We start from the raw sequence: 26,398 nt of genomic DNA on the forward strand, positions 1-26,398 counted from the left end.
CAGAATTTACAAAAAAGTTTTATATCGTTATCGGGACGATAGTTGTCTTATATCGGGATATGAGATTTTGGTCATATCGCACAGCCCTACCTGGATCACCTGTTGAGAGAAGAAAAAACAGAAGAGCAAACAAGCGAAAAAGAGAGCAATATAATAAACACAACACCATCGCAATAAACCAGCTAACAGTAAATAACAGTAGATACTAAATATTACATGTTATTGTGCAGCACGCAAGATCGAGAGCACACAATGTGCTTTGAGGTAGCAGCCAAGAAAGGTGTAGTTTGTGTCTGTGAACACTCTTGAGTACACCTGTGTGTACACTTGTATGCGTGAGCGCGTTTGTATTCAAAAGGTTTCTCCATGTAATGATTTGCTAGAGGGTATGGAGAGCTATAGCCCCGTCCACAAGGCATGAAGCAGGCATGGAGGAGATCCAGGCCCCAGACATCCACAGGCCCTAGAGTGTTAGAACCCAAGGAGTACCAACAAAGGGGTATCCATGCCACCCTCCTGGGAAGAGCTGAGTAGAGCCCCAGGCTAGGAGTCACCCAGCAGTCACGGAGCAGAAGCCAGAGGGGGCTGCAGTGACATGCCCACAGGCTCTGCTGGCAGCCAGCTGTGCCAGAGTGGACCAAACCCCAGGCCCAGAGGCCAGAGGCCCAAGGGCCCCCCAGGCCCCACCGGGATACCCATACATACCCAAGCGCCCAGCCCCGGGCACCAAGAACCACCAACGCACTGACACCTGAGGGCATCATCCACCGACAGGGAGGGTTGTGGGGGGAGATAGGCCTCCATACCTTGGAGGGCCTGAGATGTTCCCAGAGGGGTGGCATCTCAGACCCGACCTCACACATAGACACACACATAAAGACACACACAGACACAAACGTGCATTTCCACCCTCATGCACACATATACAAATACTTGGCACTCACCCAACGTGGAGACAGACATAAACAGACACTGTACACGCAATCACACTCCCCAAACATACGTTATACCCCAAGTTCACGCACCACCACCCCCAGAAGGGGAAACCACACCTAGACCCAGGAGATGTTATCCTTTTCCCTGGGGTGGAGACAAGCAGACCGCCCCTGGCCCTGCAGTAGCACGGAGGCCCCAGATCCCAGATCCCAATTGGACGGCCAACTCCTCCCGCCCCAATGGCTAACAGAGAACGGGTGTGTGTGAAGACCCCAAACCTCCCTCCGCCTTCTCATATGGAGTGTTGCTGTATGCTGTTCTAAAGTGCATTTAAAACACGTAAGGGCATGGTGCTGCTGCCAGAGAGCAGCAGGTTTAGCACGGCGCCTCCCGAGAATCCTCAATGTCTACATGCATTTAAAATTGAAAAGTGGGCACCGGCGCCAGAGGTGAGGTTGAATACACAGTCCATACTCTGGACGCTGTATAACATGCCCACCCCCAAGGCCCTCCCCTGCACCCTAGTGACACACCTGCAACCTAAGGCCCTGCATGTGTGGGTGGTTGTGGTGGAGCGGGAAGAGGGAGGGAGCTGAGGATGGGGAGGGGCGGAAGGGAGGGGCTACTTGCCCCTCACTGGGGCCAGCTCCCCCATTGACCCCAGTAGGCACCCCCGCTCTCTGGAATCCACCAACGTCAGGGGGCCCAAGCCCATGCGGACCGGGGCCCACAGCAGCAGCACCGCCCCGCCCCACACAAGCCAGGGCAGCCCACCCGGCCCCAGCGCAGAGAAAACTTCACCCACCCCATCATCCAATCATCTCCCAGACTACACAAGACAATAGACACCCAGGCTGAATTCATTCTCCACCTCTCTTATATCTCTCCCTCCACCTGCAGAGTGAACTCCTAGAGAGCAGAGAACTTCTGCAAGGATGTAACAACCTCTCCAGGGGTCTGCAGGAATGTCTTAAGACATAAAGACCTGGATGGCCTCTAATTTTCTGCTTCTAAATTCAGATAAAACTGAGGTTATTGTATTCGGCCCTGGAAATGTTAAAAATATGGTATCTAACCAGATTCTTACTCTGGATGGCATCACCTTGGCCTCCAGTAACACTGTGAGGAACCTTGGAGTCATTTTTGACCAGGACATGTCCTTCAATGCACATATTAATCAAATCAAATCGAATTCAAAATCCTGCTCCTCACATACAAGGTCTTAAATAATCAGGCCCCATCTTATCTTAATGACCTTGTAGTACCATATCACCCTATTAGAGCACTTCGCTCTCGCTCTGCAGGCCTACTTGTTGTTCCTAGAGTATTTAAAAGTAGAATGGGAGGCAGAGCCTTCAGTTTTCAGGCTAAAGCATATAGTTAGGGCTGGACCAGGTGATCCTGAATCCTCCCTTAGTTATGCTGCAATAGACGCAGGCTGCCGGGGGATTCCCATGATGCATTGAGTTTTTCCTTTCCAGTCACCTTTCTCACTCACTATGTGTTAACAGACCTCTCTGCATTGAATCATATCTGTTATTAACCTCTGTCTCTCTTCCACAGCACGTCTTTATCCTATCTTCCTTCTCTCACCCCAACCGGTCGCAGCAGATGGCCCCGCCCCTCCCTGAGCCTGGTTCTGTCGGAGGTTTCTTCCTGTTAAAAGGGAGTTTTTCCTTCCCACTGTCGCCAAAGTGCTTGCTCATAGGGGGTCAAATGATTGTTGGGTTTTTCTCTGTATGTATTATTGTAGGGTCTACCTTACAATATAAAGCGCCTTGAGGCGACTGTTGTTGTGATTTGGCGCTGTGTAAATAAAATTGAATTGAATTGAGTTGAATTAAGGAGAGAAATAGTTCAGCTTACCCCCAGGTGGCAGGCAAACCATGCAGGTTTTCTCCAATGGATGAAAACAGAAAAGGCAGCTGTATGTATGTAGCAAGGGTTGGGGGATCCCGAGCTTGGATCAGGATCTCCTTTGTAGGTGTTGCTGGATCACAGACTCGATATCCCAGGTAAGACTTCCAACAGCGCAGGTGGCAGACAGGAACGCTCTGACTCCAACTGGTCTGTATCCTGGGAATACTGGCGGGAGAGAGCTTCAGGTTTTGGATTCCTGGACCTGGAGCGATAAGAGAGAATGAAATGGAACCGACCAAAAAGCAGAAACCAGCGGGCTTAGTCAGTGTTCAGTCTCTTAGCTGAATGGAGATAAACCAGATTCTTGGGGTCCATCCAGATGATGGACGGCTGCTCAAGCCAGTGACTCCACTGTTAGTAGTTCCGCATAACTGATGGTAGAAGTTTGCGGAGATGTGTTGTAGCTATTTCCGTGAATCTGGGATGGGCCATTCAGTGACTGCACACACCTTAGTGGGATTGATCTTCACCTGCCCTCCAGACAAACCAAAACTAAGAAAAGAGACTGTAGCAGTATGAAAGTCACACTTCTCTGCCTTCACATAGAGACAATTCTCCAGGAGTCATTTTAAAAGGCAACAGACGTGGACCTGATGCCCTACCTGTGTCTTAGAGAAGACCAAAACATTGTCAAGATTGACAAAAATGAATACATGCATAAATTCTTTAAGCACATCATTAACTAGGACCTGGAAGACAGCTGGAGTGTTGGTGAGGCTGAAAGGTATAATTAAATACTCAGTGTCCAAGCAGGGTGTTAAAAGCTGTCTTTCATTTGTCACCCTCCCGGGTGCAAATGAGGTGGTAAGCATTTCAAAGCTCCACCTTAGTAAGCTGGCTCCATGAAGTGATTTGAAGACAGAGATAATCAAAGGCAGGGTGTACTTATTTTTAACATTGATTTCATTTAATCCATGATACTCTATACAGGCCCTCAGTGTCTCTCTTTGCAACAACACCTCACCCACGGGCATGACAGGGACATCAGTGAAAATGAATAAATGAACATGTTTTCTGTAAATAAAACAAGTGTCTCAATTGTGTTTGTACTATAGTTTCATTTTGTAGGTTTCATGTGTAAAAATGTTGCTCGTCTTCTTTCTCTTTGTTCATTTTTTTCCAGGTGCTGAAATTTGATTCTGATGATCTGAGGAAGAACCTCACATTCTGTGAGCGTGACGCTGTGACAGTCCCTAAATCTGACTTTTATACTTACGAGGATGCTCAAAACCTGGTCACTCGTTTGTGGCCCAACTGGCCCTCCCCACTGGAGAAGGAAGTTTCATTTCAGCAGAGATTCTGAGGTAATAAATAAATAACAACAGGTAAAGCTGCTGCTTTACCTCCTGACACGTGAGCTGTAAATGTCTCCTGATTAAACTTCTTGATCAATAGATGCTGAAATGGAGGCTGAAGAGTCCCCATGGTGAGACGATTGCCTCAGTCTGAGCTCTGCAGGGTCTTCACACTTTGGTCTTTTGTTTACTTGTGTAACATCGGCTAACATGGTGCCATTGTGTGTGGCGAGTCATCTACTGCTCTCAATTGTAATTGTGTTTTTGCTGTTGTTCCTGTTTTTCGTGATGTCAACTCATTACTGATATATGATCACAAAAACCTCTTGGAGCTTCGTCGGTCTGCTGCAAAAAATCTTCTGCATTGCCAAGAAGAAAGACATGATTCCTTACCCCTGCTCTTGGCTGGAGTACTGGCTTACTAGGGGTGCAACGATACACAAAATTCACGGTTCGGTTCGGTTCGATACTTTGGTGTCACGATTCGATATTTTTTCGATACAAAAAAATGTTCATGCTTTTTTAATTTGTCATTTATTAAAATTATGAATATATATTTTAACTCAAAAGTACAGTTTTTAAATTTAATGTTGCTGAAACAACAAAGTAATAAAAAAATAAATCTATCTGATCGAGAAATCACTCATCTTTGGAAAAAGAGAGTTTATTACAGAGAAATGGCTCTTTCAAAATAAAAGCTATGTTGGAGCCAAGTCCAGGCCAATATTTTACTCAGTTACATCATGCCATATTTAAGTATTTGTCATGATTTTTAAGTTTTTATTATAATCTTGATCATTTTAGGTTATAATGTAATATGCTGTGCTCCATAAATTAATCCTGCTTTGTTAGTCTGTTGTTGTTGTAAAGTGTTGGGGGATGTCGTAAAGGGGGTGTGTATTTGACCCGCATGCGGAGGGGTGTGGGTAAAAGGTTAGGTAAGCAAGCAGGACGTGGAGCAACAGTTTTCTGACCGTCGCCGTTTTAATGTCATTTTTTGTTGTAACACAAAGGGAATATAAACGGAGCTCCCACCAGAGGCATTTGTTTTGTACCTTTCGATTTGTAAGGAAAATAAATGTTTTGCCCCTTTTTTCCTTCGCCTCGTTTTTTGCTACCGGAAGGCATCCAAGAGACTTAACAAGAGCACGAGTCAGAAACTTTACGTTCTGCAGAAGCGGCAAAGAAGGACCGAAGGTTGCCGCTATAATAGTCAGAAAACTGCTCCGAAAGTGAGAGGATTACGCACGCGTCACCGGCGCACAGAGTTAATCGGCCCGCGGCGCGGCAAGGGTAAACTGGAAAACGGGACGTGAAAGAGGATGCGCTTCAGTCTTCCCGTGCTTCCGGATCCTTTCGGCAGTAAGAAAACCCCGCATCTGAAAAGTATGAGGCTGTGCCTGCTTTACGGTTTGTGAAAATTCCTGTATGGTAAAGTGGTACATGGCCTGTGTAAAGGATTAATTGCATTGAAAGGTTTATGGCAGCGCAATTAATATGGAGCAGCAGGAAAAAAGAGTTTCCAAGCCAACTTTTAAAGCACAAGAGGAAAAGCTTCAGCATCTTAAAGTGACAAGGAAAACCAAGTTGGGTTATCTTACTAGAAAGATAAAAGAGATTGAGGAGCTTATGGAAGATGATGGCAATTTTGAGGAAGTGTCTGTTAAATTAGCCACTGACTTCTCAAAAATGTATATTGAGTTTTGTGAAAACAACGATGCAGTTAAAAATCACTTGACTGAGTCGGAACTTCTTCATGATCAGACACAGTGGTATGAGCCAAAGGCTAGCTATTTGAGAAGTTTTGTGGAGAAAGTCGAGAGATGGTTAAAAGGAGTGGAAATGCAAGCAGTTGAAGCAAGAATGGTTGATGCTGAAGTTGAGCCTGCAGACTGTGCTTCAGCAATATCGTCCAGACGCAGTAAAGCACATCGAAGCAGTCGAACCTCTTCTGTTGTGTCTTCGACCACATATTCTGTCAGGCTAAAGATTGAGGCAGAGAGGGCTGCTCTGGTAGCGCGTGCTGAGGCATTAAAGCAAAAGATGGAGATTGACAGACAAGAAGCTGTTCTTAAGGCAAAAAGGGAGGAATGGGAGTTGCAAACAGCTATTGCTGCAGCTAACGCAAAGCTTGAGGTGCTGACTGTGAAGGAGCCAGCCCATAACACTTCTGCTGACTTGGTCAACAAAATGGCTACCTGCCAAAGATCTCCGGGCCAAAGTATTGGGGCCAGTTTTGGTTTGGTTCAGCCAAAACATGAAGATGTCGGTCGAGGATGTGAGTCAGAGGTAATGCAGGGCTCAGAAAGGAGTAGCAGACTTCCTCGTCCATTGAATAAGAAGGATAATAGCCAGTCTATTACTAGTCAAGGCAGGATGGCTGATGTTAAAGACTTGTTGAATGTCATGAAGCGACAAAACGAGATTACAGAGCTCCTAGTAAAACAACAGAAAGCATCCACTCTCCCTCCTTTGGATGTTCCAGTATTCAGTGGGGATCCACTGGAGTTTGGGTTTTTTATGAAAGCGTTCGAGCATGGGATTGAGGAAAGGACAGACAGCAATAGAGATAGGTTGCGCTTCCTGGAGCAGTTCACCCAAGGGAGACCCAAGGTTCTTGTTCGTAGCTGTTCGCACATGTATCCTGACAGGGGCTACGCTGAAGCTAAGAGGCTTCTGCGCAAGCATTTCGGGGATGAATATACTATTGCCTCAGCCTACATTGAAAGAGCTCTAAAATGGCCTGTAATCAAGCCAGAGGATGGTGATGCACTGACGGAGTTTGCTATGTTCCTCACTAGTTGCTGTAACACAGTAGACAGCATGGAGTACATTGAGGAGATGGATAGCCCTACTAATATGAGAACAGTCATCTCCAAGCTTCCTTTTAAATTAAGGGAAAGGTGGAGGGGTTTCGCCTGTGACATTCAAGAACGTACAGCAATGAGAGCTAGATTCGCTGATCTGGTCAGTTTTGTAGAGAAGCAGGCAAAGATCGCTTCTCACCCATTGTTTGGTAACATTCAGGACACCACTTTGTCTAGAGACAAGGGCAAAGCAAAGGTGTGCAAAGAGAATGCTCTGAAATTCAAGGAGAGGGAAAGCATCTTTGCTACTAATACGGCACCTGTGTCAAACAGTCCAGAGCAGACAAAGAGGGAAAGGGAAAATGTAGGCTCTACAGGTGGAAGACAGTGTCTTTTCTGTCATAAGGGAGGACATAACCTCAGTACCTGCAGACTCCTCAAGCAAAAGCCTCACAGACAAAGGCTTGATTTCCTCAAATCAAAGAGCTTGTGTTTTGGTTGCCTGTCACAGGGACATCTGAGCAAAGGCTGCCAGCAAAGACACACGTGTGAGACTTGTTCTCAGAAACATCCCACGATTCTGCATAAGGAGCAGTACTCTTCTCCTGATAGTGACAGTAAAAGTATCAGAGAACCAGCAGCAAGTTTTTCTCCAGCAGCAGGCAGTGAAACATGCGGTTGTACTGGGGCTGGCGAAGCAGTCTGTGCACTTTCAATTGTGCCTGTGAAGGTCAGATGTTCAAGGAGCAACACAACAGTTGAATCATACGCGTTCTTAGACCCAGGAAGCACTGGAACCTTTTGTACAGATGAGCTGATGAGGGATTTACAGGTCACAGGAAAAAGGTCCAACATTCTGCTCCGCACTGCGCTCTTCCTTCTGACTATGCTGTCTGTGTGGAGCGCTCAGTGGATCTGCGCTCGACAGTGCAGCCTAGGCGGAGTAGTCGAACGCAGATTCACTGAGCGCTCCACACAGACAGCATCGTCAGAAGGAAAGTTGATAAAATAAATTACAAATGTTGTATTGTTCGGTACATATGCGTACCGAACCGAAAGCACTGTATCGAACGGTTCAATATCGATACGAATATCGTTGCACCCCTAGTATATATATCTTTATGGACAGGCACGGAATGTAGTGACAGGGATTGACAAGAACTAATATTGCATATGAGAAATATTGCACATAGAAACTACTACGGTGTATTGTAGACTGCAGGTACTTTGTTGTAGACAATGTTCCCTCTTTCATGAGTCTGAGCAAACACACCCTTGGACCACTGTGAGCAACAGCAGACGTGTGCGCTGTGGTCACGCCAGCATTGAATCCATCCAAGTCACATGTTTATTAAAATAATCAAATTACAGCATTTATGTTAGACTACTTTTAATTAACTGCTTTAGCCCACTTACAATGAAAATGAAAAAAAAAAATCTTGTTCATGACCTGTGTAGCATGTTAACACTATTGGAAGAAAAAATAACTTGAACTCCAATTTTGAAAACACAACTTTCTTTTTTTTTTTTCTATAAAGCTCTGACTTGTATTAGGAGTCTGTGGTCTGGGAGAGAGTCTGTAACTCTGTCTGCAACATACAGTAAATAATGACCAATGTTAGGCAATTAATTATATAGTTACTTCTCCAAAAAAGTAACAAAGTTTTTTGCAGCTGTTTACCTAAAAATGCAGCCAAGGCGTTTTTATAAATAAACATTTCAAACTATTTACAGAACAATCAGCTGTTCTGCATCAAATCTGATGCCACACAGATTATTTGTGCCACTTGTGGGATTATAATATTATTTTATGCCATGGTATACCCCTAATTAAAGATTGTGAATTATTATGTACACTGTAAAACCCAATAAGTTAATTTTACTCAAAACTTTTGGTGAAACTGATTACATAAAATATTTTAAGTAACTAAAACTTAAAAATAAAAGTTAAATAAACACACTTTATTTATTAGCTTTAGATAAATATTTTTAAGTACCATTGATAAATGTTTTTATGTTATATCCACATTTTTGGTTTAGTACTCTCTACTTGATATTTTGAGTTTCAAGTACAAATCTACCTCAAGTAACTTTAAGGAATTAATTTTTAGTTTCAAAATGTTAACCATTTTAAGCTAATACAACTCAAAAATTTTAAATACAAATGCTTGTAATATCCAAATCTACTGTGTTTTGAATTTGATTTAAAAAAAAAAGTGCCCAAAATAATTACACTTGTAAAAACATAAGACAGAAAATATAAATTCAAGTTACAGATTTATTGAGTTACTTTGACACAAAAAGCCCAAAGACATAAATCCACCACATTTTATAGGGAATAATGTCAGAAATTTTGGCACAAGGTTACAATATTAGAAATAAAGAATTTCACAACATGTTTTAAGAGTATTCAAATTTGATTAACACATGAGTATGGCCTTTTTATTAAAAAAACAAACAAAAGGAAAAGAAAATCCTGCATTATTAGGTGGGAAAACCGAATGAAAGTAATAGTATAGTGCAGCTAATACACTGAAATATAATTGGTAACCTTTTTAATATGCCAGTACTGTGGTTATGAAAAATGCACATTTGTAGAGTGCAATCACAGTCTCAACAACAAAGCAATAAAATTTTAAATAGAAAAATACTTCTTTAGAGACATAAACAAAGTGTTATAAACCTCCTTAGCGCCTTATGTCAGTTATGAGTAGTTCAGGAGGAACGTTCCTTAAGTGACATTCAAGATCCCACCTAGAAGCCAGAAATGAGATTGTCCTTCATTTTCTCTATAGATTTACAGTTATCTGACTAAAAACACAATCAAAATCAACTAAAACACAAGTGATGATGGGGGGAAAAAAATAAATAAAAATAATAAAATCACCCCTTTTACTTTGGATGTGGCTTTTAGATAATGAAGTATGAAACAGAGTCTGCAAAGATTTCTTTATTCTATTCTCTCTTTTTATAAAAAACTTATCCAGACTTGGAAACATGATAAACTGAATTACTTGCTTTAACAGGCACTTGAGGGCTGTGTAGGAATCCTGGACATTATTCTGCTGCCAAAAGATCATTTTTAAGACTCAGCACTTTGGGCTTCAACTTCCCACCCTTCAGACCCATCAAAACTTTCTGAATAAAGTCAAAAATGTTGGCCAAACATTTTGGGTAGCTTAGGTGCAGGACGTCAGTCAGTCCAAATATTACTAGAAATGCATCAGCCAGGGTGGTGAAAACAATGATCATGTTACCCTCGACCAAAACTGCAGTCTTCTCAGGGCAGAAGAATGTTGCATCGCTGGAATTGGCTCTGATCAGGAGGAGTCCAAGTGGCACTTCACTAATATCTGGTCTATCAGAATGCATCATCTACAGAAAACAAAATTACTACATGTTAGTGCATTCCTATTTCTCTTAGTTTCATCTATACAAGTCACATTTCTGGATTATTACTAGCTCAGAAATCAATTGTTTGAACAACAAAAAAGCCACAACACACCAAGATTTGAGAAAACAAACTGACAAAAATAGTACTTTTAGTAAAGCAAAGTCATACCTCTTCGTAGCAATAACAACAGAAAGTCAATAGGAGTTATATATTTTTTTCATTTGTACAGTGATGTATGGTTGGGCTAGGAACATTATAGAAGGTCTACGCACATTAAAAACATGTAGTGTTTCCATTATGTGACATGGACACTGTTGTAGACAGATCCAAGCATGGAGATGCTTCTCAAACTCTCAAAGTGTCATAATGTTTTGAGAAATCTAAACAAGGATGCTACTAAGATATTGTTCACAACTTTGTCCAAAACTTACATCCCATGTTTTGATGAAGGTAGAGGTGTCTTCGTACAAATAGGCAGAGAGGGCATGAAGCACACCAGCACTTTGGGCATGGATATCAGCTTGTTCCTACATCACAAGAAAATTTTTATTTTAAATTATTGGCTAACCTAGTCAAGAATGGTAATTAAAATTGAAAAATTGATCAAATCAAATGAAGCTCAAAAAACAAGACAAAAACTCACTAACCTGGAGATTATAGCTTCTGAAGAGCTGAGACAGGACATCAGACACGTTCCCTGTGCAAACAGCTTTCTTTCTGAATAAGCTCTGGAGCCGGGGAGCATGTTGGTCCAGCACAGCATAAAAGTGGTTCTTCAGGTGGAGGTTTGTAATCCTGTGGAATTCTGCACAGATCTGAACACACAGGATACATTTGTGTTTACAAGTTTCAATTAGTCTATAAATCTTTGCAAAATACATCAAAATCCTTACACTCCAAAGGCATAATTTGTTCAGACAGGCCAGATAACAGGGGTTGATATAAAATACATCTTGTTAGATACATCTATATACATTCTTACCTGGGACTGGGATTTCAGAGTAGGCCAGCAATCCAGGATCTGACCTACTGGTAGGTCATCATTGATGATCTCTTTGCATTGCAAGGCCAAAGTTGTGAGCATCAGCTTTGTAATCAGGATTCTTTTCACTTTTCTCGACTTCATCTACAATCTGTAGTCTTAGCTGGTCAAGGTAAACAGCATCTTCACCCCTGAAAATTTACTTCTGCCCTGGCATGGACATAACAGTAAAACACAGAAGACAAGACAGACTACACAGAGAACAGAAAAGACACACAACCAAGGAGACACAGATGAAACATAACCAACCCAGAACTCAACTAAACCTTAACTAATAATAACAACAATACAAGAACTTCACCTCATTTCAATATAACATAAGAAAGCAAAACTACAAAATAAACTCAAAATGCTGGTTCACAGACCCAGCCCCTGACAGATAAAAAACTAAGTCTTTCACTAATGAACACTGGGCATCAGAATAAAATAAAACGAAAAAATAACTGTTTGGTAAATATATTATTGATGGATTCACCCTTAAACTAACCTAAAATAGACCAGGCACAACAATTTTACAGTTCAGAAGATTCTACATTTCAACTTGGTATACATAACTATTTGCAATGTAAACCAAGTTCTACCGCGTAATTATGTAATGATTATTCACTGCTTTTGTAAGTATGTCCTGTGCCTACAATTTTGCTGCCCCAGTTTTAATATGTACAACTCCAGAGAACTAAACGTAAGTTTTAAGTTCCACTAGTTAGCAAATGGGCTAGCCAATATCAATATCCACGTATGCGCTAAGTGTGAAGCAGCGCAGCAGTGCATATTGATTCAACAATTTAACCACAAGGCAGTTTATAATCTGCAAATCCAGAAATGCCTTCTAAAGACTTCTTTTAAAATAGTAAGAGATTAGAAAAGTTATTAACACATTATTAGTCCCAGGGACTAATAATGTGTTATACTAAATATGAGCGTATTAGCATAATTCATGCAAACACTTTGGGGCCAAGCCGACATGGATAAAACGACGCATGCATGTAATTCTTAAATGCCTGCTAGAGTTGTACATTTATGACGATAAAAACCCATATTACAACGGAGAACTATAGTTTCAGAAAAAATAAAACTTACCACAAAGCGCTCCTGAAGATGCCGCGAAGGCGGTAAATGCAGCTAGCCAAGTGCAGAGGGTTAGCTGTTCCAGTTCAAAAGTCCGTAACATACCATAGCATGCCCTCCTTTATCCAGCGTCAAAGGCAATGCCGCAAAAAACCCGTTGACAAATGTTTTTATTTCTGTTCGGATATTAACGTTCCACAAGTTTCTTTCGGGGTAATGAGCGGGCATTCGCACTCGAAGCGAGGAATCCAAGATGGTTGCCAGCACTTCATAAAGAAACAGGTGGCGCACGTAGGTACGTACGTAGGCACGTAAGTGACGTCAGTGTTAAAACTCAAATTATTTGAGCGCAATGCTAGAAACTAATCAATATATTCAAGTACTGATAACTTGAAAAAACAAAATTGTTCAAACTACTCAAAAAAATAAAGGTGTATGAACTTATAACAGGTTTTTAAGTAGTTGGAACTCATTTCATTTATCAAACTATTACTATTCGGTCTTACAGTGTAGTTTTAGTTTGCAGTATTCTCCTGAATTAGAAGAAGGTGATAACTATTGCATTAGTTAAACTGATTTGCATTATATTAGACTGCTGATTTATTGTGAATGAATGATATTGTTTTATGATGCATTATACTGCTGAGTTATAAGAAATACTGTTCGCAGAAAGTCATCGCCTTATTTGTCTGATTAGAAGAGAACAGAACATGCTGGAGTTTTCTGCCCCATCTCAGCAGGAGCAGATAAACAGGGAGCCAAGGTCGTAGCTTAGGCGCCGTGTGAGAGAAAGCATGTGAATGTTTAGGCTTTTATGATTAGGTGGGGGCCACTAGAGGCTATTAGAGTTTGATCAATGCTCCACCATTTTGAGATCTGATGCTGTCTGTGTACAGTGTCCATCTCCCACGCGTGTGACCATTAAAATCATCGTTTGACTCAACCCGGCCGGACCAGTGTTGTTATTGTGGTTTTTCCTCTTGTCTCCATCCCCAATATTTGAATCCGTAACACACTCCAAAAAACAATTTCTGTCCACTATGAGATGAAGGAGAACAACAGCCTGATACCTGCAGGCCTGACAACAGCAGATGTGTCACTGCTATAACACCTGTAACACTCAGCAGGCGCCTCATTGTTCTGACACACAACAAAACTATTGACTACACTACACACTAACTACACACTAACTACACACTAACTACACACTAACTACACAAGATTTGCGCTAAACGTCACAAATCTCTCACATCTCAAACACGCCGTCACTCCTAAAACTTCCCCCTTCCTAAACAACTAAATGCCATGTTGCCATATCATGTTTTGATTGGTCCACATGGTACATTTTAAAGGGTGGGGTAAGTGTGCGTGTGTGTGTGTGTGTGTGTGGGGGGGGGGGGGGGGGGGGGGGGGGGGGGTGCTGTTTTCGCTCACAGGCTTTCGAGCGTTTTCCCTATAAAACACCATTTTTACCGTTTCTTAAATATAAGAAACGTAAATATAAACAACGACAGTATTCAAGAAGAAACAAACATTGCAGATATTTTTATCATAACTCTGGTTTTACGTGGCCGATCAACACAATTTAAAAACTGGTATAAAGTCCACACTTTTTACGTCAGTTGTTCCGTCTGTCCTGCTCACATCTCCGATGGTTGTACACGTTGTCATTAACGTGGCTTCACTCCACATCAGCCGCTTTGCTGGCTAAAACACCGGCGTCGGCACATAAGGACGCTGTGTAGCCTGTCAGCGACGTTGATTAGCTGCGTATATACGAATGTGAATCGCATCATTGGCTGGACTGTGGGATAAGGTGGCATCGTTCTAATCCCATATGGGAGCAGCCAGTCACTGACTAACACTGCAAAACAGAATTGTTAACGTATTTATTTTAATTTCAATTCAGGTTAGATCTTTTTTGTGTGCGCAGAGACCGTGCCAGCAGTGCGCAATTGCGCACGCGCGCAGCTTAGAGGGAACATTGGTTGTAGAGTGTGACAACGATTGGAAGGAAAGACCTTCTGAATCTCTCCTGGTTTGGGGTTGGTGGAGGGTGTATTTGCACAACAAAAGCAGGAGATCAATGGAGCTGAAGGCCTGTGAAAATCTCATCGGGGTGCTAGGAGGTGTTAGGTTCAGGGAAATTATGCATATTTGCGCAGGTTCAGTAAATCTAGTGTTAACAATCATTGACAGTTACATTTTCCTTGTAGTCTGTCTTGAAGTCATAAAGATTACATTAGTTGCTGATTTACTAGAATTATTTTATGCCCTCAGTTATCATAGGGTTACTGAATCGAATGATACCGTGACCTCCCCTTTGTACTGTGTAATATAAAAGTCAGTCAGGTTTGCAGATGACACAGATACGGGTGAGTTTTCACTGACAGAATGGAGATCATGGTGTTTTTCTCGCTGTTGCTTCTGGTCTGCTCTGTTTCCACAAATCAGACAGAGGCAGATAATGAAATTGTTGACCAGCAGATTTCAAACCAACAACCCTGTCCACAGGACATCCACGCTGTGCTGAGAGAGCTGACCGCCTCACTGGCTGAACAGAAAGTGAGGACGGCATTCCTGGAAAAACAGACTCAAGGTACAGTATCATGTCAGGTAGTGAATAAGATCCACTGTTGTGGTACAGACACATCAATGTCACTTCATCGATATTCAGAATGACAAACATTCATTTAAACTCTTTTGTAAAGTGTACTTGGTTTTCTTGAAATGTGCTTTAGAAAGTTATTATTATTATTATAATTACTATTTGAGGATAATAGACTATGTGCGCGTTATGTCCGGTGGGGAAACTCCTGTAGAGCGCTCGTTTCCGGTGTGATATTGTTTACGGTCCAGTTTTCCAAAACAAGTCAACCAAATGAATGAATCAAGCGGTGATTTACATTTCTCAAACTGTCTTGGGCATTTACCGAATATATCTGTAGATGATCTTCATCGACTTGTCGATATTTTTTCACCCGCGCCTCAGAGCAAAAGAGAGAAAGGATTCAAATTTTATATTTCCCAGTATTTGTATACAGCGGTCTCTCGTTTATCGCGGGCGTTACGTTCTAAAAATAACCCGCGATAGATGAAATCCGCGAAGTAGTCAACTTTATTTTTTACAATTATTATAGATGTTTTAAGGCTCTAAACCCCTCACTACACACTTTTTACACTTTTCTCTCTTGTTTAAACTCTCAAAGTTCAAACCTTTGTAGAAAAATAGGTCCAGTATTACAGAAAGAAACCAAAGATCAAACCCTGTTTTTAGATCCAGAACATGGGAATACAGCAGATGCCAGAGAATTCGACATCAGTGAATCAGCAATCCACTTGTTGTGTGATGGTTATCTTCCTCTGCCTTTTGGGTGCCTTTGACGGTGCAAAACATTGCACGGAGGATCGACAACGGTCTACAGCCGATCAGGATGCACAACACAATGCACTGTAAAAAAGCAAAATAGCAAAATTGCTCTAAAAAAAATCTGCGAAACAATGCGGCCGCAAAAGGTGAACCGCGTTATAGCGACGGATCACTGTAATTTTGAAGGTACGTCACAACATACCCTTGGTAAATACTAATATATAGAGACCCTTACCAGCAATCATTTATTTTTTATATCCTGTGGATTTTGTTCACGGTTTGTTTACATGCTGTGTAGGTGTGTACTTGAATGCATTTATGTAATGCTTTTCAAGACCCTGAAAGCGCTTTACAACTCCACTATTCATTCACACACTGGTGGAGGCAAGCTACAGCCACAGCCACAGCAGCCCTGGGGCAGAAGCGAGGCTGCCATAATAATAATAATAATAATAATAATAATAATGGATTTATATAGCGCTTTTCAAGGCACCCAAAGCGCTTTACAATACCACTATTCATTCACTCGTGGAGGCAGCTACAGGTGTAGCCACAGCTGCCCTGGGGCAGACTGACAGAAGCGAGGCTGCCATATCGCGCCATCGGCCCCTCTGGCCAACACCAGTAGGTGAAGTGTCTTGCCCAAGGACACAACGACCAAGACTCCTTTATATTAGCTTTACTTAACCTTTACTTAATCTTAATGTTCTTTATGTGTGTGAGCAACACTTTTAATTTTATTAAACACACCCAGGGTAAGATACACACCATCAGCATATCAGCATAAAAACAGACAGCGACGTTCCTCTTTCTATCACATTCTTCCATACATGGCAATTTGTTTCACCTTCCTTATGATTCCTGGGGACTTACAATTTCTTGACTCTTCTTCTGTCACTTGTTACTAGGCAAGCTCAAATGCAGTTAGAAGCTAAATGAATTCCAGGCCCTCGGCCTGGCCTATGTTTAAATCATTTGTGTTTGTAAGCGTGTGTGCGGTTTAACCTTCTATTGCTCCAAGTCACTTACACAATAGATCGTCGGGACATCGCGCCAAACGAAGCTTAAGACCTTGAATAGACTGAGCATCAACTCTTTTAATGAGCACAACATGCAATATGTATAAGAAAATGGTTACAAACGCTTATTCTACTAAAATACATCCAACCCAAGTCAGAGATTTTCAATCAGTTAAGCTTAAGCATATGAGCAATTACTTATGCGTGAGTTTTACCATACCCAAAGTATCAAACACCCAAAATGTCATAAAATGGTCATGAAGCCCCTTATCTCAAATTAAACCTAAAATTCCCCCTTTTGACACCTCTTGTGTGTCACAAACTGAAAATGCTTCACCAGAGCTTAGGAAATTAAAAGAAAAAGGTTAGTCATATTATTTCTCAAAACACCTCAGCGATCCTCCTCTCAGGTATATCTGCTCTGGGCCTGCAAACCTGTGTTAAGGAATAAAATCAATTTAATCACCATGTCAAATCTTTTGAACTCCTGGCTCCATCAAGAGCCTGCATCCTTGGAACTTCCAAGAAACAAAACCTGTGTGTTAACCTGAATTTCACATTTCATACTCAGTTTCCCCCCCTTATGATCCAATCTGTGTTATAAGAAAGAAAACTTAAATCAGAACAGTTATCAGTCATGTGCTTCATGGAAAATTTCCCGTATTTCAACTTCACATTGATCCTCTGAGTGTCATGGTACTTTTAATTTGAATTTATCAGAGCTGACCAAAATGAGTTTGCTTTCCTTACTTTGCTCCTGTTTCTGTCCAGTGGCAGCTAGTATCACAGACCCTTACCAGTTGTTTTCCTTTTAATTCATTTAATAATTTACTATTTTAAATGGAAAAACCTCGGTCACTGGTACCAGTCTTTGTTATTCCATAACTTACATTTTAATGTAACAAGTCTACCAATCCCCTATATAATTCCTAAATTTTGCTTTGGTTCTACCTGTTTTCCTTCTATAAAATTTAATTGACTTCTACAGTGGCCTGCTTTTGTTAATAGTAACCTGAGTTATATCAAACATTTCCTCCCCTTTAGCATTTGGCATTTCCCCAACAATATAATATGATACCATAATCTAAACCCAGTCAATAAAACAGAATTTTTTCTTTCTTTTTTTTCTTTAAAGCAAACATCAGCAACCCGAAATTAGCAGCCAAAAGATTACGTTTTCAGCGCCACACTCTTATGTGAACCTTCAGTCTCCCCTCCGTTCTCTCTCCTCCTCCTGCTCCGGCCAAAAGCAAAGCAAAGCAAAGCAAAGCACAGCAAAGCATCCCCTTTCTCTTGCCGGCATGGTAAATTGTTTGTTCACATTTATTCATCCTAACCTTGGTCCAGTCTTTGTCTCAGTGTCAAGTCAGTCAAACCTTTAGTCCACATCGTCAGTCCAGTCACAGTCCAGTCACACACATTCACTCACACACATTCACACCAGATATTGCTGATAGTGGAGACTCCCGTGCAAATAATCAGATTCTCCACCCTCAGCAACATGAGCTCATTCATTTGTTTTATTTTGTTTTTTGTTTTTTAGGAAAAGGGTTCTTTATGCTCTTGGACTGATTGACTGCAATCCTTTTAGACAGAGACTTACAACCTGATCAGGTCCCCACAGGTAGCCTTCTCCTCAGCCCATTGTAATCTGGAAAAGGTCACCTTCTATTTGTTCTGCCGGAAATTTTTTAGCGCCGTTAATTCAATCTTGCAGGCCTGCTTAGGACAAAAATGAGAAAAAGAGAGCTGATTAGTAGCTCATCAAAACACAAAACATAATCACCTGACAGGTTTTCTCTAAGTGCACTGTTACAATTTTAAAGGGCCCAGTTCTAACCATGTCCATGATTAATAAAACTCCCTCTATTAAAATAAGAAAACTACCCAAACCTAACCAACCGAATCAACCCATCACTAAAACAACAACCTCAAAATCTTAAACACAGAAAAGTTTTGCCTCAGGTTCTTCAGCGTCCTTACACTCTAAAGTCAACTGACATCATTTCACCTTCTAAATACACAGAAAATCTTCTTAAAAGCCACAGAGTTTTGCACACCATTGGTATTCTCATTAAGCCCTTTCTAAATATGTTATGACAATCTATCATCACTAAATTCTAAACTTCGGATAAGAAGCCTCAGACACACAGCCAGACAGCAAGCTTCTTCGTCACCACTCATTTCAGCTACTTTGCATACTGAGTCATATCTCAGGAAGTTACCCTGACAAGAGAAATGCATATTTAAACATTACCACATTATTGAATTATTTTTATTTCTTTCTACAGTAATCACTTGTTTTGATCAATCTGTCCAAGAGCACTTCTAATTCACTATTCTAAAAACTACTTTAAGCTTTAATCACTTTTTCCTTTTCACAAAAATCACTCTATTGTCGTGGAACTTCCCTGAGTTATTCCTCAACTTCTGGGTTTGAGTGTGTTAAATTCACCCTATTTTAACACTAATAAAAGATGGCAAGCTGATTTTCATTGCATGTGTGTGTGTTATTAGCCAGGTTTAATCAATGTCTGTGCAGTGGAGCTGTGGATTCAAACTATCTCACTTCTGATTCTCTCCAAAAATAATTTCACATGTAACAATTTGTGTATGTGTGTTTTCTATTCATTCATGTAGTTATTATCTCTCTCTCTCTCTTTTTTTTACCTTTCTGTTATGATGCTCTGGACATTTCTAACCCTCCACCAGTTCAGCCTCCATTTTCAATCCAATTATATCCTGTATGCTCTCACTCGACCTCGTCCGGCTTGACCTCTCACTGGTCCCTGTCCCTCCTCTCACAGTTTCCTGTTTGGCCTTCAAATCTCCAGCAAACACAGGCCCCACTCAGCTGTTTCTTCTTCTCTGTTTCTTCTCTGTTGATCTTTTCAGTCTTTTCTTTTAGGTTAACTCCCAGCATGGCAAATATCACATCCAGTGCCTTCAAACAATCATGTCACTGGTTAAGTTCCCAGCTTGTAATTCAAAGCTCATGTTCCATCAGTGGTATTCATACATGCTGCTGCTTGACCCTTCAGTGTTATAGGTCATTTGCACAGTCTTTTGCCTGCTGTTAACTCTTCAAGTTCAGATAATAACCATAGCAAGTACTTAAAGCCACCTACAACTAGCTTTCCTTTAATATATAACAGGAAGTCATATATTAAAGGAAATATGGGCTGAAACCAAGGCTGCCTGTAGTAGCCCAAAACCCGCATCTTAGCGATAGCAACTGGACTAGCTTCTTACTTAGCAAATAACACAGATAAAGCTAAACAAGCATCACTCTTATCTTACAATAACCACGTGGTAAGCACACACACAGGAATGCAAGTAAGTACAATACCGAGGTGCATCATGGGTAACGTAGTCTAAACAGGTACAGTAAACAAGCGGACTTTTAACAGTCTCTGTTTGCTGAAGGGTGCTGTTTAAGTAAAGCAGCATCTTTAATAAAGAATTACACCAGGATTCATAAACATCCTGGGAGCAACTGATGAAGCAACTGATGAAGCAACTGATGAAGCCCTGTATTTTTAAACCCTCCATGTGAAACGGAGCATGTTTTCTGTAACAGGAAGCTCAGAAACTCAGTAATCTGCAAATCCACAAACTTTATAACCAAGGTTACGGGGAACCACCCAGGGTCAGTTCATGTTTTCTGGAATAAAATACTTTTAGGTAAGTCCAGAGTGTCTTGCTGGTGTTCCAGATGATCAGGATTTAATTGGTGGTGTGGTCAGTGTCATGATCCATGGGAGGAAGGATGAACACAGTCACCTTTAGCAGAGTCAAATAATCACAAAGCAGCACTAGAGATAAAAACATGTGAATCACTGTGTGCTGTCAGTGAGATTTTCTTTGTTTTGTGTTTTTCTCAGAACAAGAAGCAAAGCTGGAGAGACAGAAGACTGAGATCGACCAGCTGAAGCTGCAGTCAGAAGGTATTGTGTGCAAATCTGATCATCTCTATAGAAATGTTAAAATGTGTATATTTTTGGCACATGTTCAAATTTATCCAGGGAATCAATAACCTCGACCACAGTTACCTGTTCAGGTACAAACGACTGCTCAGTTACAGGTCTTTAATCCACAGGACCTCAAACAGTCTCATTAACTTTGTGTGTCTGAGATCATGTCACCTTTTTAAAATTTCTTCAGTGGAGCACTCTTTCACACTGTCTGCATTCACCCTTTCTAAAACAGACTCCCAAACAGCTCTCTGACAGCCAGACTCAATGTTCAGATTTTGGAGATCACCATTAAACGTATTCATCGGTCAACTAGGACCTCCAGCTAAGAGTGGATGATCTGTACTTATACACATATCCAAATCTAAAACCATCTTTTAATGTAAACTTAACATTTAGTGTAGTGACTTTAATTTACAAGAAAAAAACACCTTGAGGAAACTTTTTTTAATGATTTGGCGCTACACAAATAACACTGAGTTAAAGTGAATGACTCCACTCTACACCAGTACAAAGTTTTATCAGAATCTAAACTTCTCGAGCTGTCGTGTTTACAGACACAAAGAATGACATGCACACAAGCACATCCAACAATATAACCTCCTTTGTGGAGGTAATGAACTGACTGCACCAGTGTTCAGAAAACACAGCTAAAACTAACCAAACCTATTAGAACTGTCTCACCATTACACTCACAGGCTGTTTTAGCAAATCTGGGCCTGATTTCTGTGAACATTTGAATCTGTATTTGAAGACAGAAGCCAGCAACCTCTACTCAACTGCTGGGTAATTATGTGTGTATGAACTATGCTACATAATCAGGAATCAAACACACGCCCCTGTAGCCATTTGGCTCAGGGGTCACCAGATCAACCAACAGAGCTACAGCTGCATAGTTATAGCCATCAGCCATCCTTTGGTTGCTTAACTCAGTAAAAAGGTGCTACATGAGTACGAGTCCATACAGTTTATCACCTTAAGGAAGTGAACAGACAGTGGCGTGGTTACATCCATCATTTACATACAGTCTATGGGCACACAGCACCTGTAGGAGGTGTGGTCCTGCAGCTCTGCAGTGTGTGAGGTGGAGGATGAGGGGACGAGGAGGAGACAATCGCTCAGTATAGCATGAACAGCATGAGAATCACTGTTACTTTCTTACTTATGGATAGAACATGTGAATCACTGTGTGCTGTCAGTGAGATTTCCTTTATTTTTTGCATTTTTATCAGAACAAGTAGCAAAGCTGGAGACCGAGATCAACAAAGTAAAGCAGGAACTACAAGGTACTGTGTGGGAATCTGATCATTTCAATAATACTTTGAAATATATGACATATTTTTATTAATAATGTTTGATCTTAAATTGTACATTTACTAGATTAGTATTTATGTTTGAATGTCTTAATGTTAGACACTGAAACTAAAACCTGCTCTGATACAGTTAAAGACAAAGTGTTTGAAGACACAACACTGCTCAAACTCTCATTTCTGTGAACAATTGAAGCTGCTTTTGTGCTGTAGCGCCACCTGCAGACAGAAGTCAGCAACTCTGGTGGCTTAACATACGTTAGTGCTATAAATCTGTCCACAAGGTGGCGCTACTGTGTTTGAATGTCTTTAGTTCATTCACAGGGGCAACTTTAGTACCAACAATGTTTTTATTTCTTCCACATGACATCTGAGGGTAAAAGTTCAAACTAACTGACCACCTGGTGACACAGTATGTGGATTATAAAGTGTTGGGTCTGCACTTCAGCAGGCCTACTGGTTCAGACTTATTCCCGTGAAGAATGCAAGACAGAGCAGCGATCGATCGATTTTCACATGCTAGCGAGGGGAGCCGGACGACAGGATCTCTGCCCTCCCAGCTTCCCCTGCAGCCTTTTATTCTGTGACACACAGTTTACACAAGCACCCACTGTAAACCCCCCTATGGTGCGTCATAAACTTAAGGCATTGAGTGGATGTGTATGTATGTGTGAGCATGTGTTTGTGTATGTATGTGCACGTGAGTGAGTATGTGTGAATGTGGGTGTTTCTGTGTGACTTCCTGCTGATCACAAAAGGGTCATCTTCCCTCACCCAGTATATGGCTTAATTCCTGTAATGGTCTCACCACACACAGACACAGGAGAGGTCATAAATGGCAGGAAGTAAACATCCTCACTAAATAAGGACAGAAACAGAACCTTCACATAGGATGTGCCTGTAGTTAAACATTATAGCTAATTACCCATTCAACAGGCTGGGGAGAGTGTTAAAAACAGGAGAACGTCTTTGATCATACAGCCTGGCAACATTTAACAATTTTATTCTAACATAAAGAGTTTGATTTCTTCTGTGACAATGAAACGCTTTCAGCTGTCAAAAATTTATTTCATTGTAGATTAAAGTTTTTGTCATGGTCACTTTTTAACAGAAAGTTAAAAATAATGACATTTCTCTCTCTCTCAGTCAAACAGGTGGCTTTCTCAGCCTCTCTGCTGGATCAAGGTGCTGCAGATACTGGACCCTTTAACACTCAGAGTACTCTGATCTTCAAACATGTTGTCACGAACATTGGAAATGCCTACAACCCACACACAGGTAATAACACTGAATGTCACTTCTCAGCTATGTTGATGTCAGGCTGATGTTCCAGATGTTCTAACAGATGATTTAACAGAACAAAAACAAATGTCCCACAGGTATTTTCACTGCACCAGTGAGAGGAGTCTACCACTTTGACTGGAAAGTATATGGATCTGGAAACGTTGAGACAAGTGGTGTGTTATTCAGGAATGGAGAACACATATTTATAGCATATGAAAGACCAACATCTGGTTCTGTGAGCGCCTCTAATGGAGCCTCACTGCTTCTAGAGGTTGGAGATCAGGTGTTTGTGCGTCTCTGGGCTAATTCAAGGGTACATGACAATCAAAATCATCACACCACCTTCAGTGGTCATCTGATCTTCACCATGTGAGAGGTGTGACAGCTCCAACGCTTCCTGTTTAGACTGTCCACTGTGGGCGGAGCTTAGCCATTTTTAGAAGTAAAACAGGAAGTAAATCACCTGCTGGAATCAGTTTCTTGCTCTCTCTCTCTCTCTCTTTCTGGTTGGGTTCTAGTTTTGTGTTTATTTGTTTCTACTGACTCAGATAATTTACTTCTTCTTGTTATCTTTGATTCAAATACATCCAGTTAAATGCTCAGTGATTCTCTTCTCTTTGTCCTTTCTTCGAGTCAGCTCTTCATAAAGTGCTGCTCCTCCATTAGGTCCTGACTATTTTCTATAAGTTGGTAAACGGCATCGTTTTTTATTGGCTCCACTGTCCTGTGTTGGTCAGTCTGTTATTTTGGTGACTGCTGGCCCACATGTTTGCTTTTAACTGGAGTCTTTCCTGTTAAGTTGAGCAAAATCCAACAGTTTTTTTTCTCTTCTTTGATAATCATGCAGGTGTTTTTCTTAAACTCTTAACAGATGTTAAACCTAATCTGACTATCATGATAAAAATGTAAACAGCTGATTTAGTTTGATATAAAATGTGTGTCAGTGCTGTGGAGGAATGTTTCCTTATTTTTCATCTGAATCTGAATCCAGATTCAGACACAGATAACTGACTGTAAACTTACTCGGGTTCATTTCTTTCTATTCTTTAGTTTCACAATAAAAGCATCATTGAACTCACGCTGTGGATTTCTTTATGTGTGTTTCATACATGGAGCAGAGATCAAACCTACACATGCTGGGAGTTACTATCACAGGTAAAGTGACACCTGAGGGGTGACCTATGAAGTGAGATTAGTGGTTTAGCGAGCTACGTTGAGTTTTGGGGGGGAATGAATGGCTTTTGGGCTCATCAAAAATATCTGAAAGAGTGATGTTTTAAGTGGGAAAACACCTGAATGTGGTGAGGGCACCAGAAACACTGAGTTGCAGGGCAGCTGGTAAGTACTTGTGTATTTCTGGAAAGTCTGCAAAGCTGTCTTGGTCGATTTCAAACTTTTCACTCATCAGAAGGCTGTAAATTCGTCTCATTGGGCGGATCAAAACCATCCTCCTGTGTCTCAGTGGCCGAAGCGAGAGTCTGCCTCTGCCTCTCTATTGATGGGTTTGGGAGGAGTTCGAGCTCACAGACACACAGAGGAAATTTTGGTAAAAGTTTGACCTCTGCATTGGAGGACAGTCATTCTCTCTTTATTAAGTTTATTAAATTAACCTTTAATCAACTATTAAAATCATGTCAAACAGTTTGAGTTCCTTCCTCCTGACTGATCCTTGTTTACAACCTCCACCTGTTGGCAGCATGTTGATGCTCCTCTCACTCAGAAAAAGGAGAATAAAAGTACGATCGCCCCACAGACAGCCTCAGCATGACTAAAGATTACAATATAAAACATGAAATTCACACGCTTTCAGTGCTTTCAACACACCAACATGAAGTTTTATGTTTGGTCTCTTAAAAATAAGGAACAAGAAAAGTTTGCAGAACCCAGAGAGTTCAAACTGAAGCTGCTGTCTCGCTTCAGACTCCATTTAATCATGTCAGGGTCTTTTTTCCTCCACTTTAGAGTTCTGAAGAGGAGGAAAAGACAGAGGAGAAACTGTTAGCTTCACCTGTCCTGGCTTCAAAAAATGAGGGCATGTTTACAGCGAGCAGGAACTGAAAGATGAAGCTCAAGCACCAAAGCTGCAGTTCCTCTAATGTCCACTAGAGGCTCCAGCAGTGAGTCCCATGTAGGGCTGGGTATCGTCACTGATTTCTAGAATCGATTCAATTCCGATTCACAAGGTCCCGAATCGATTCGATCCACGATTCGATTTAATTCGATTCGGTTCGATTTGAATCTGGGAAATTTTGACAGTCAGAAATATTATACTTCAGATCAGCACATTTACATATTTTTGTATCTATAAAAAGGAAGCTGACACACGCAAGACTTTATCACAGGTGTGAGCATCACAGCAGATGCCTTTGTGTCAAAGTAGCTGAAGATAAAACACAGAAAAACATGAAGGTTTTCCTGTTCTGGGATTTATAAAAATATTCTGCAGTACATCAAAAACGAAAGAAAACCATTAATCAACATATGAACATCACCTCTGAAGTTACAGCGGTTTTATTACAGACAGCGTTTTGCATTTTGAATAATTTTAAAAAGTTTAAATTTGTTCAGTATTGAACAGCAGAAATGAGGTTTTCTTTTCGGAAGAATGTAAAAGGGAAAAAAACAGCGGCCGACAGCCTGTAAGCAACGGTAGACTGGTGCGTAACAAGCAAGCGAATAATGAAGAAAGGGAAACTGTTCTTGAAGTACAGAGAGAGAGAGAGAGAGAGAGCTGTGCATGGCAGTGGAAGCAAAACAGCAAAAGTCAGAGTGAATTCATGACGATGTTTATGTGAAGCGTAGTTTGGATCTTCTTTTGCTGCTGGTTCGGTCAATATTGTTTGGAGAGACATCAAAGTAACAGCTTTAGAATCGGCTCATAAAGGGCGTGAACACAAAGCGCGGACCCGCCGACAGATCAGAATCAGCGAGCTGTCGGCTTTCAGCCCCGACCGTGAGAAAGGCGACATCTCACTGATT

The 26,398-nt window shown here is 41.2% G+C and overlaps 2 protein-coding genes across 3 annotated transcripts in view; one reads left to right on the forward strand and one right to left on the reverse strand.

The window, feature by feature from the left end:
• LOC101466642 (uncharacterized) overlaps positions 1-24,498 on the forward strand; it is a 34,770-nt gene extending 10,272 nt beyond the window's left edge. Inside the window, exons 5-11 of one of the 2 annotated variants that reach the window (XM_076889446.1) lie at positions 3,980-4,160; positions 4,252-5,537; positions 14,977-15,061; positions 20,736-20,798; positions 22,058-22,111; positions 23,282-23,413; positions 23,515-24,498. In XM_076889446.1, the coding sequence (XP_076745561.1) occupies positions 3,980-4,159 (180 nt within the window). In that variant the 3' untranslated portion in view covers position 4,160; positions 4,252-5,537; positions 14,977-15,061; ... (2 more) ...; positions 23,282-23,413; positions 23,515-24,498. The remainder of the gene's footprint in view (positions 1-3,979; positions 4,161-4,251; positions 5,538-14,976; positions 15,062-20,735; positions 20,799-22,057; positions 22,112-23,281; positions 23,414-23,514) is intronic. The other variant, XM_004556854.4, reaches the window with a different exon arrangement.
• On the reverse strand, positions 9,557-12,884 carry LOC112435398 (uncharacterized). Its single transcript, XM_076889447.1, has 5 exons — positions 12,475-12,884; positions 11,335-11,585; positions 11,000-11,167; positions 10,784-10,879; positions 9,557-10,333 (listed from the first exon to the last, which is right to left on the reverse strand). Exons 2-5 carry the CDS (start codon positions 11,476-11,478, stop codon positions 10,016-10,018), a joined length of 726 nt encoding a protein of 241 aa, XP_076745562.1. The 5' UTR covers positions 11,479-11,585; positions 12,475-12,884; the 3' UTR covers positions 9,557-10,015.
• Positions 24,499-26,398: the final 1,900 nt, after the last annotated feature.

The sequence above is a fragment of the Maylandia zebra genome, linkage group LG10 (genome assembly GCF_041146795.1).
Source record: "Maylandia zebra isolate NMK-2024a linkage group LG10, Mzebra_GT3a, whole genome shotgun sequence".
Lineage (NCBI taxonomy): Eukaryota > Metazoa > Chordata > Actinopteri > Cichliformes > Cichlidae > Maylandia > Maylandia zebra.

Coding starts and splice junctions, on each gene's coding strand:
- LOC112435398 (XM_076889447.1), bottom strand. CDS start 11,478: ATGAAGTCGAGAAAAGTGAAAAGAATCCTGATTACAAAGCTGATGCTC. Junction 10,880..10,999: donor TCAGAAGCTATAATCTCCAG/GTTAGTGAGTTT, acceptor CTTGTGATGTAG/GAACAAGCTGATATCCATGC. Junction 10,334..10,783: donor CCTTCATCAAAACATGGGAT/GTAAGTTTTGGA, acceptor TGTTTTCTGTAG/ATGATGCATTCTGATAGACC.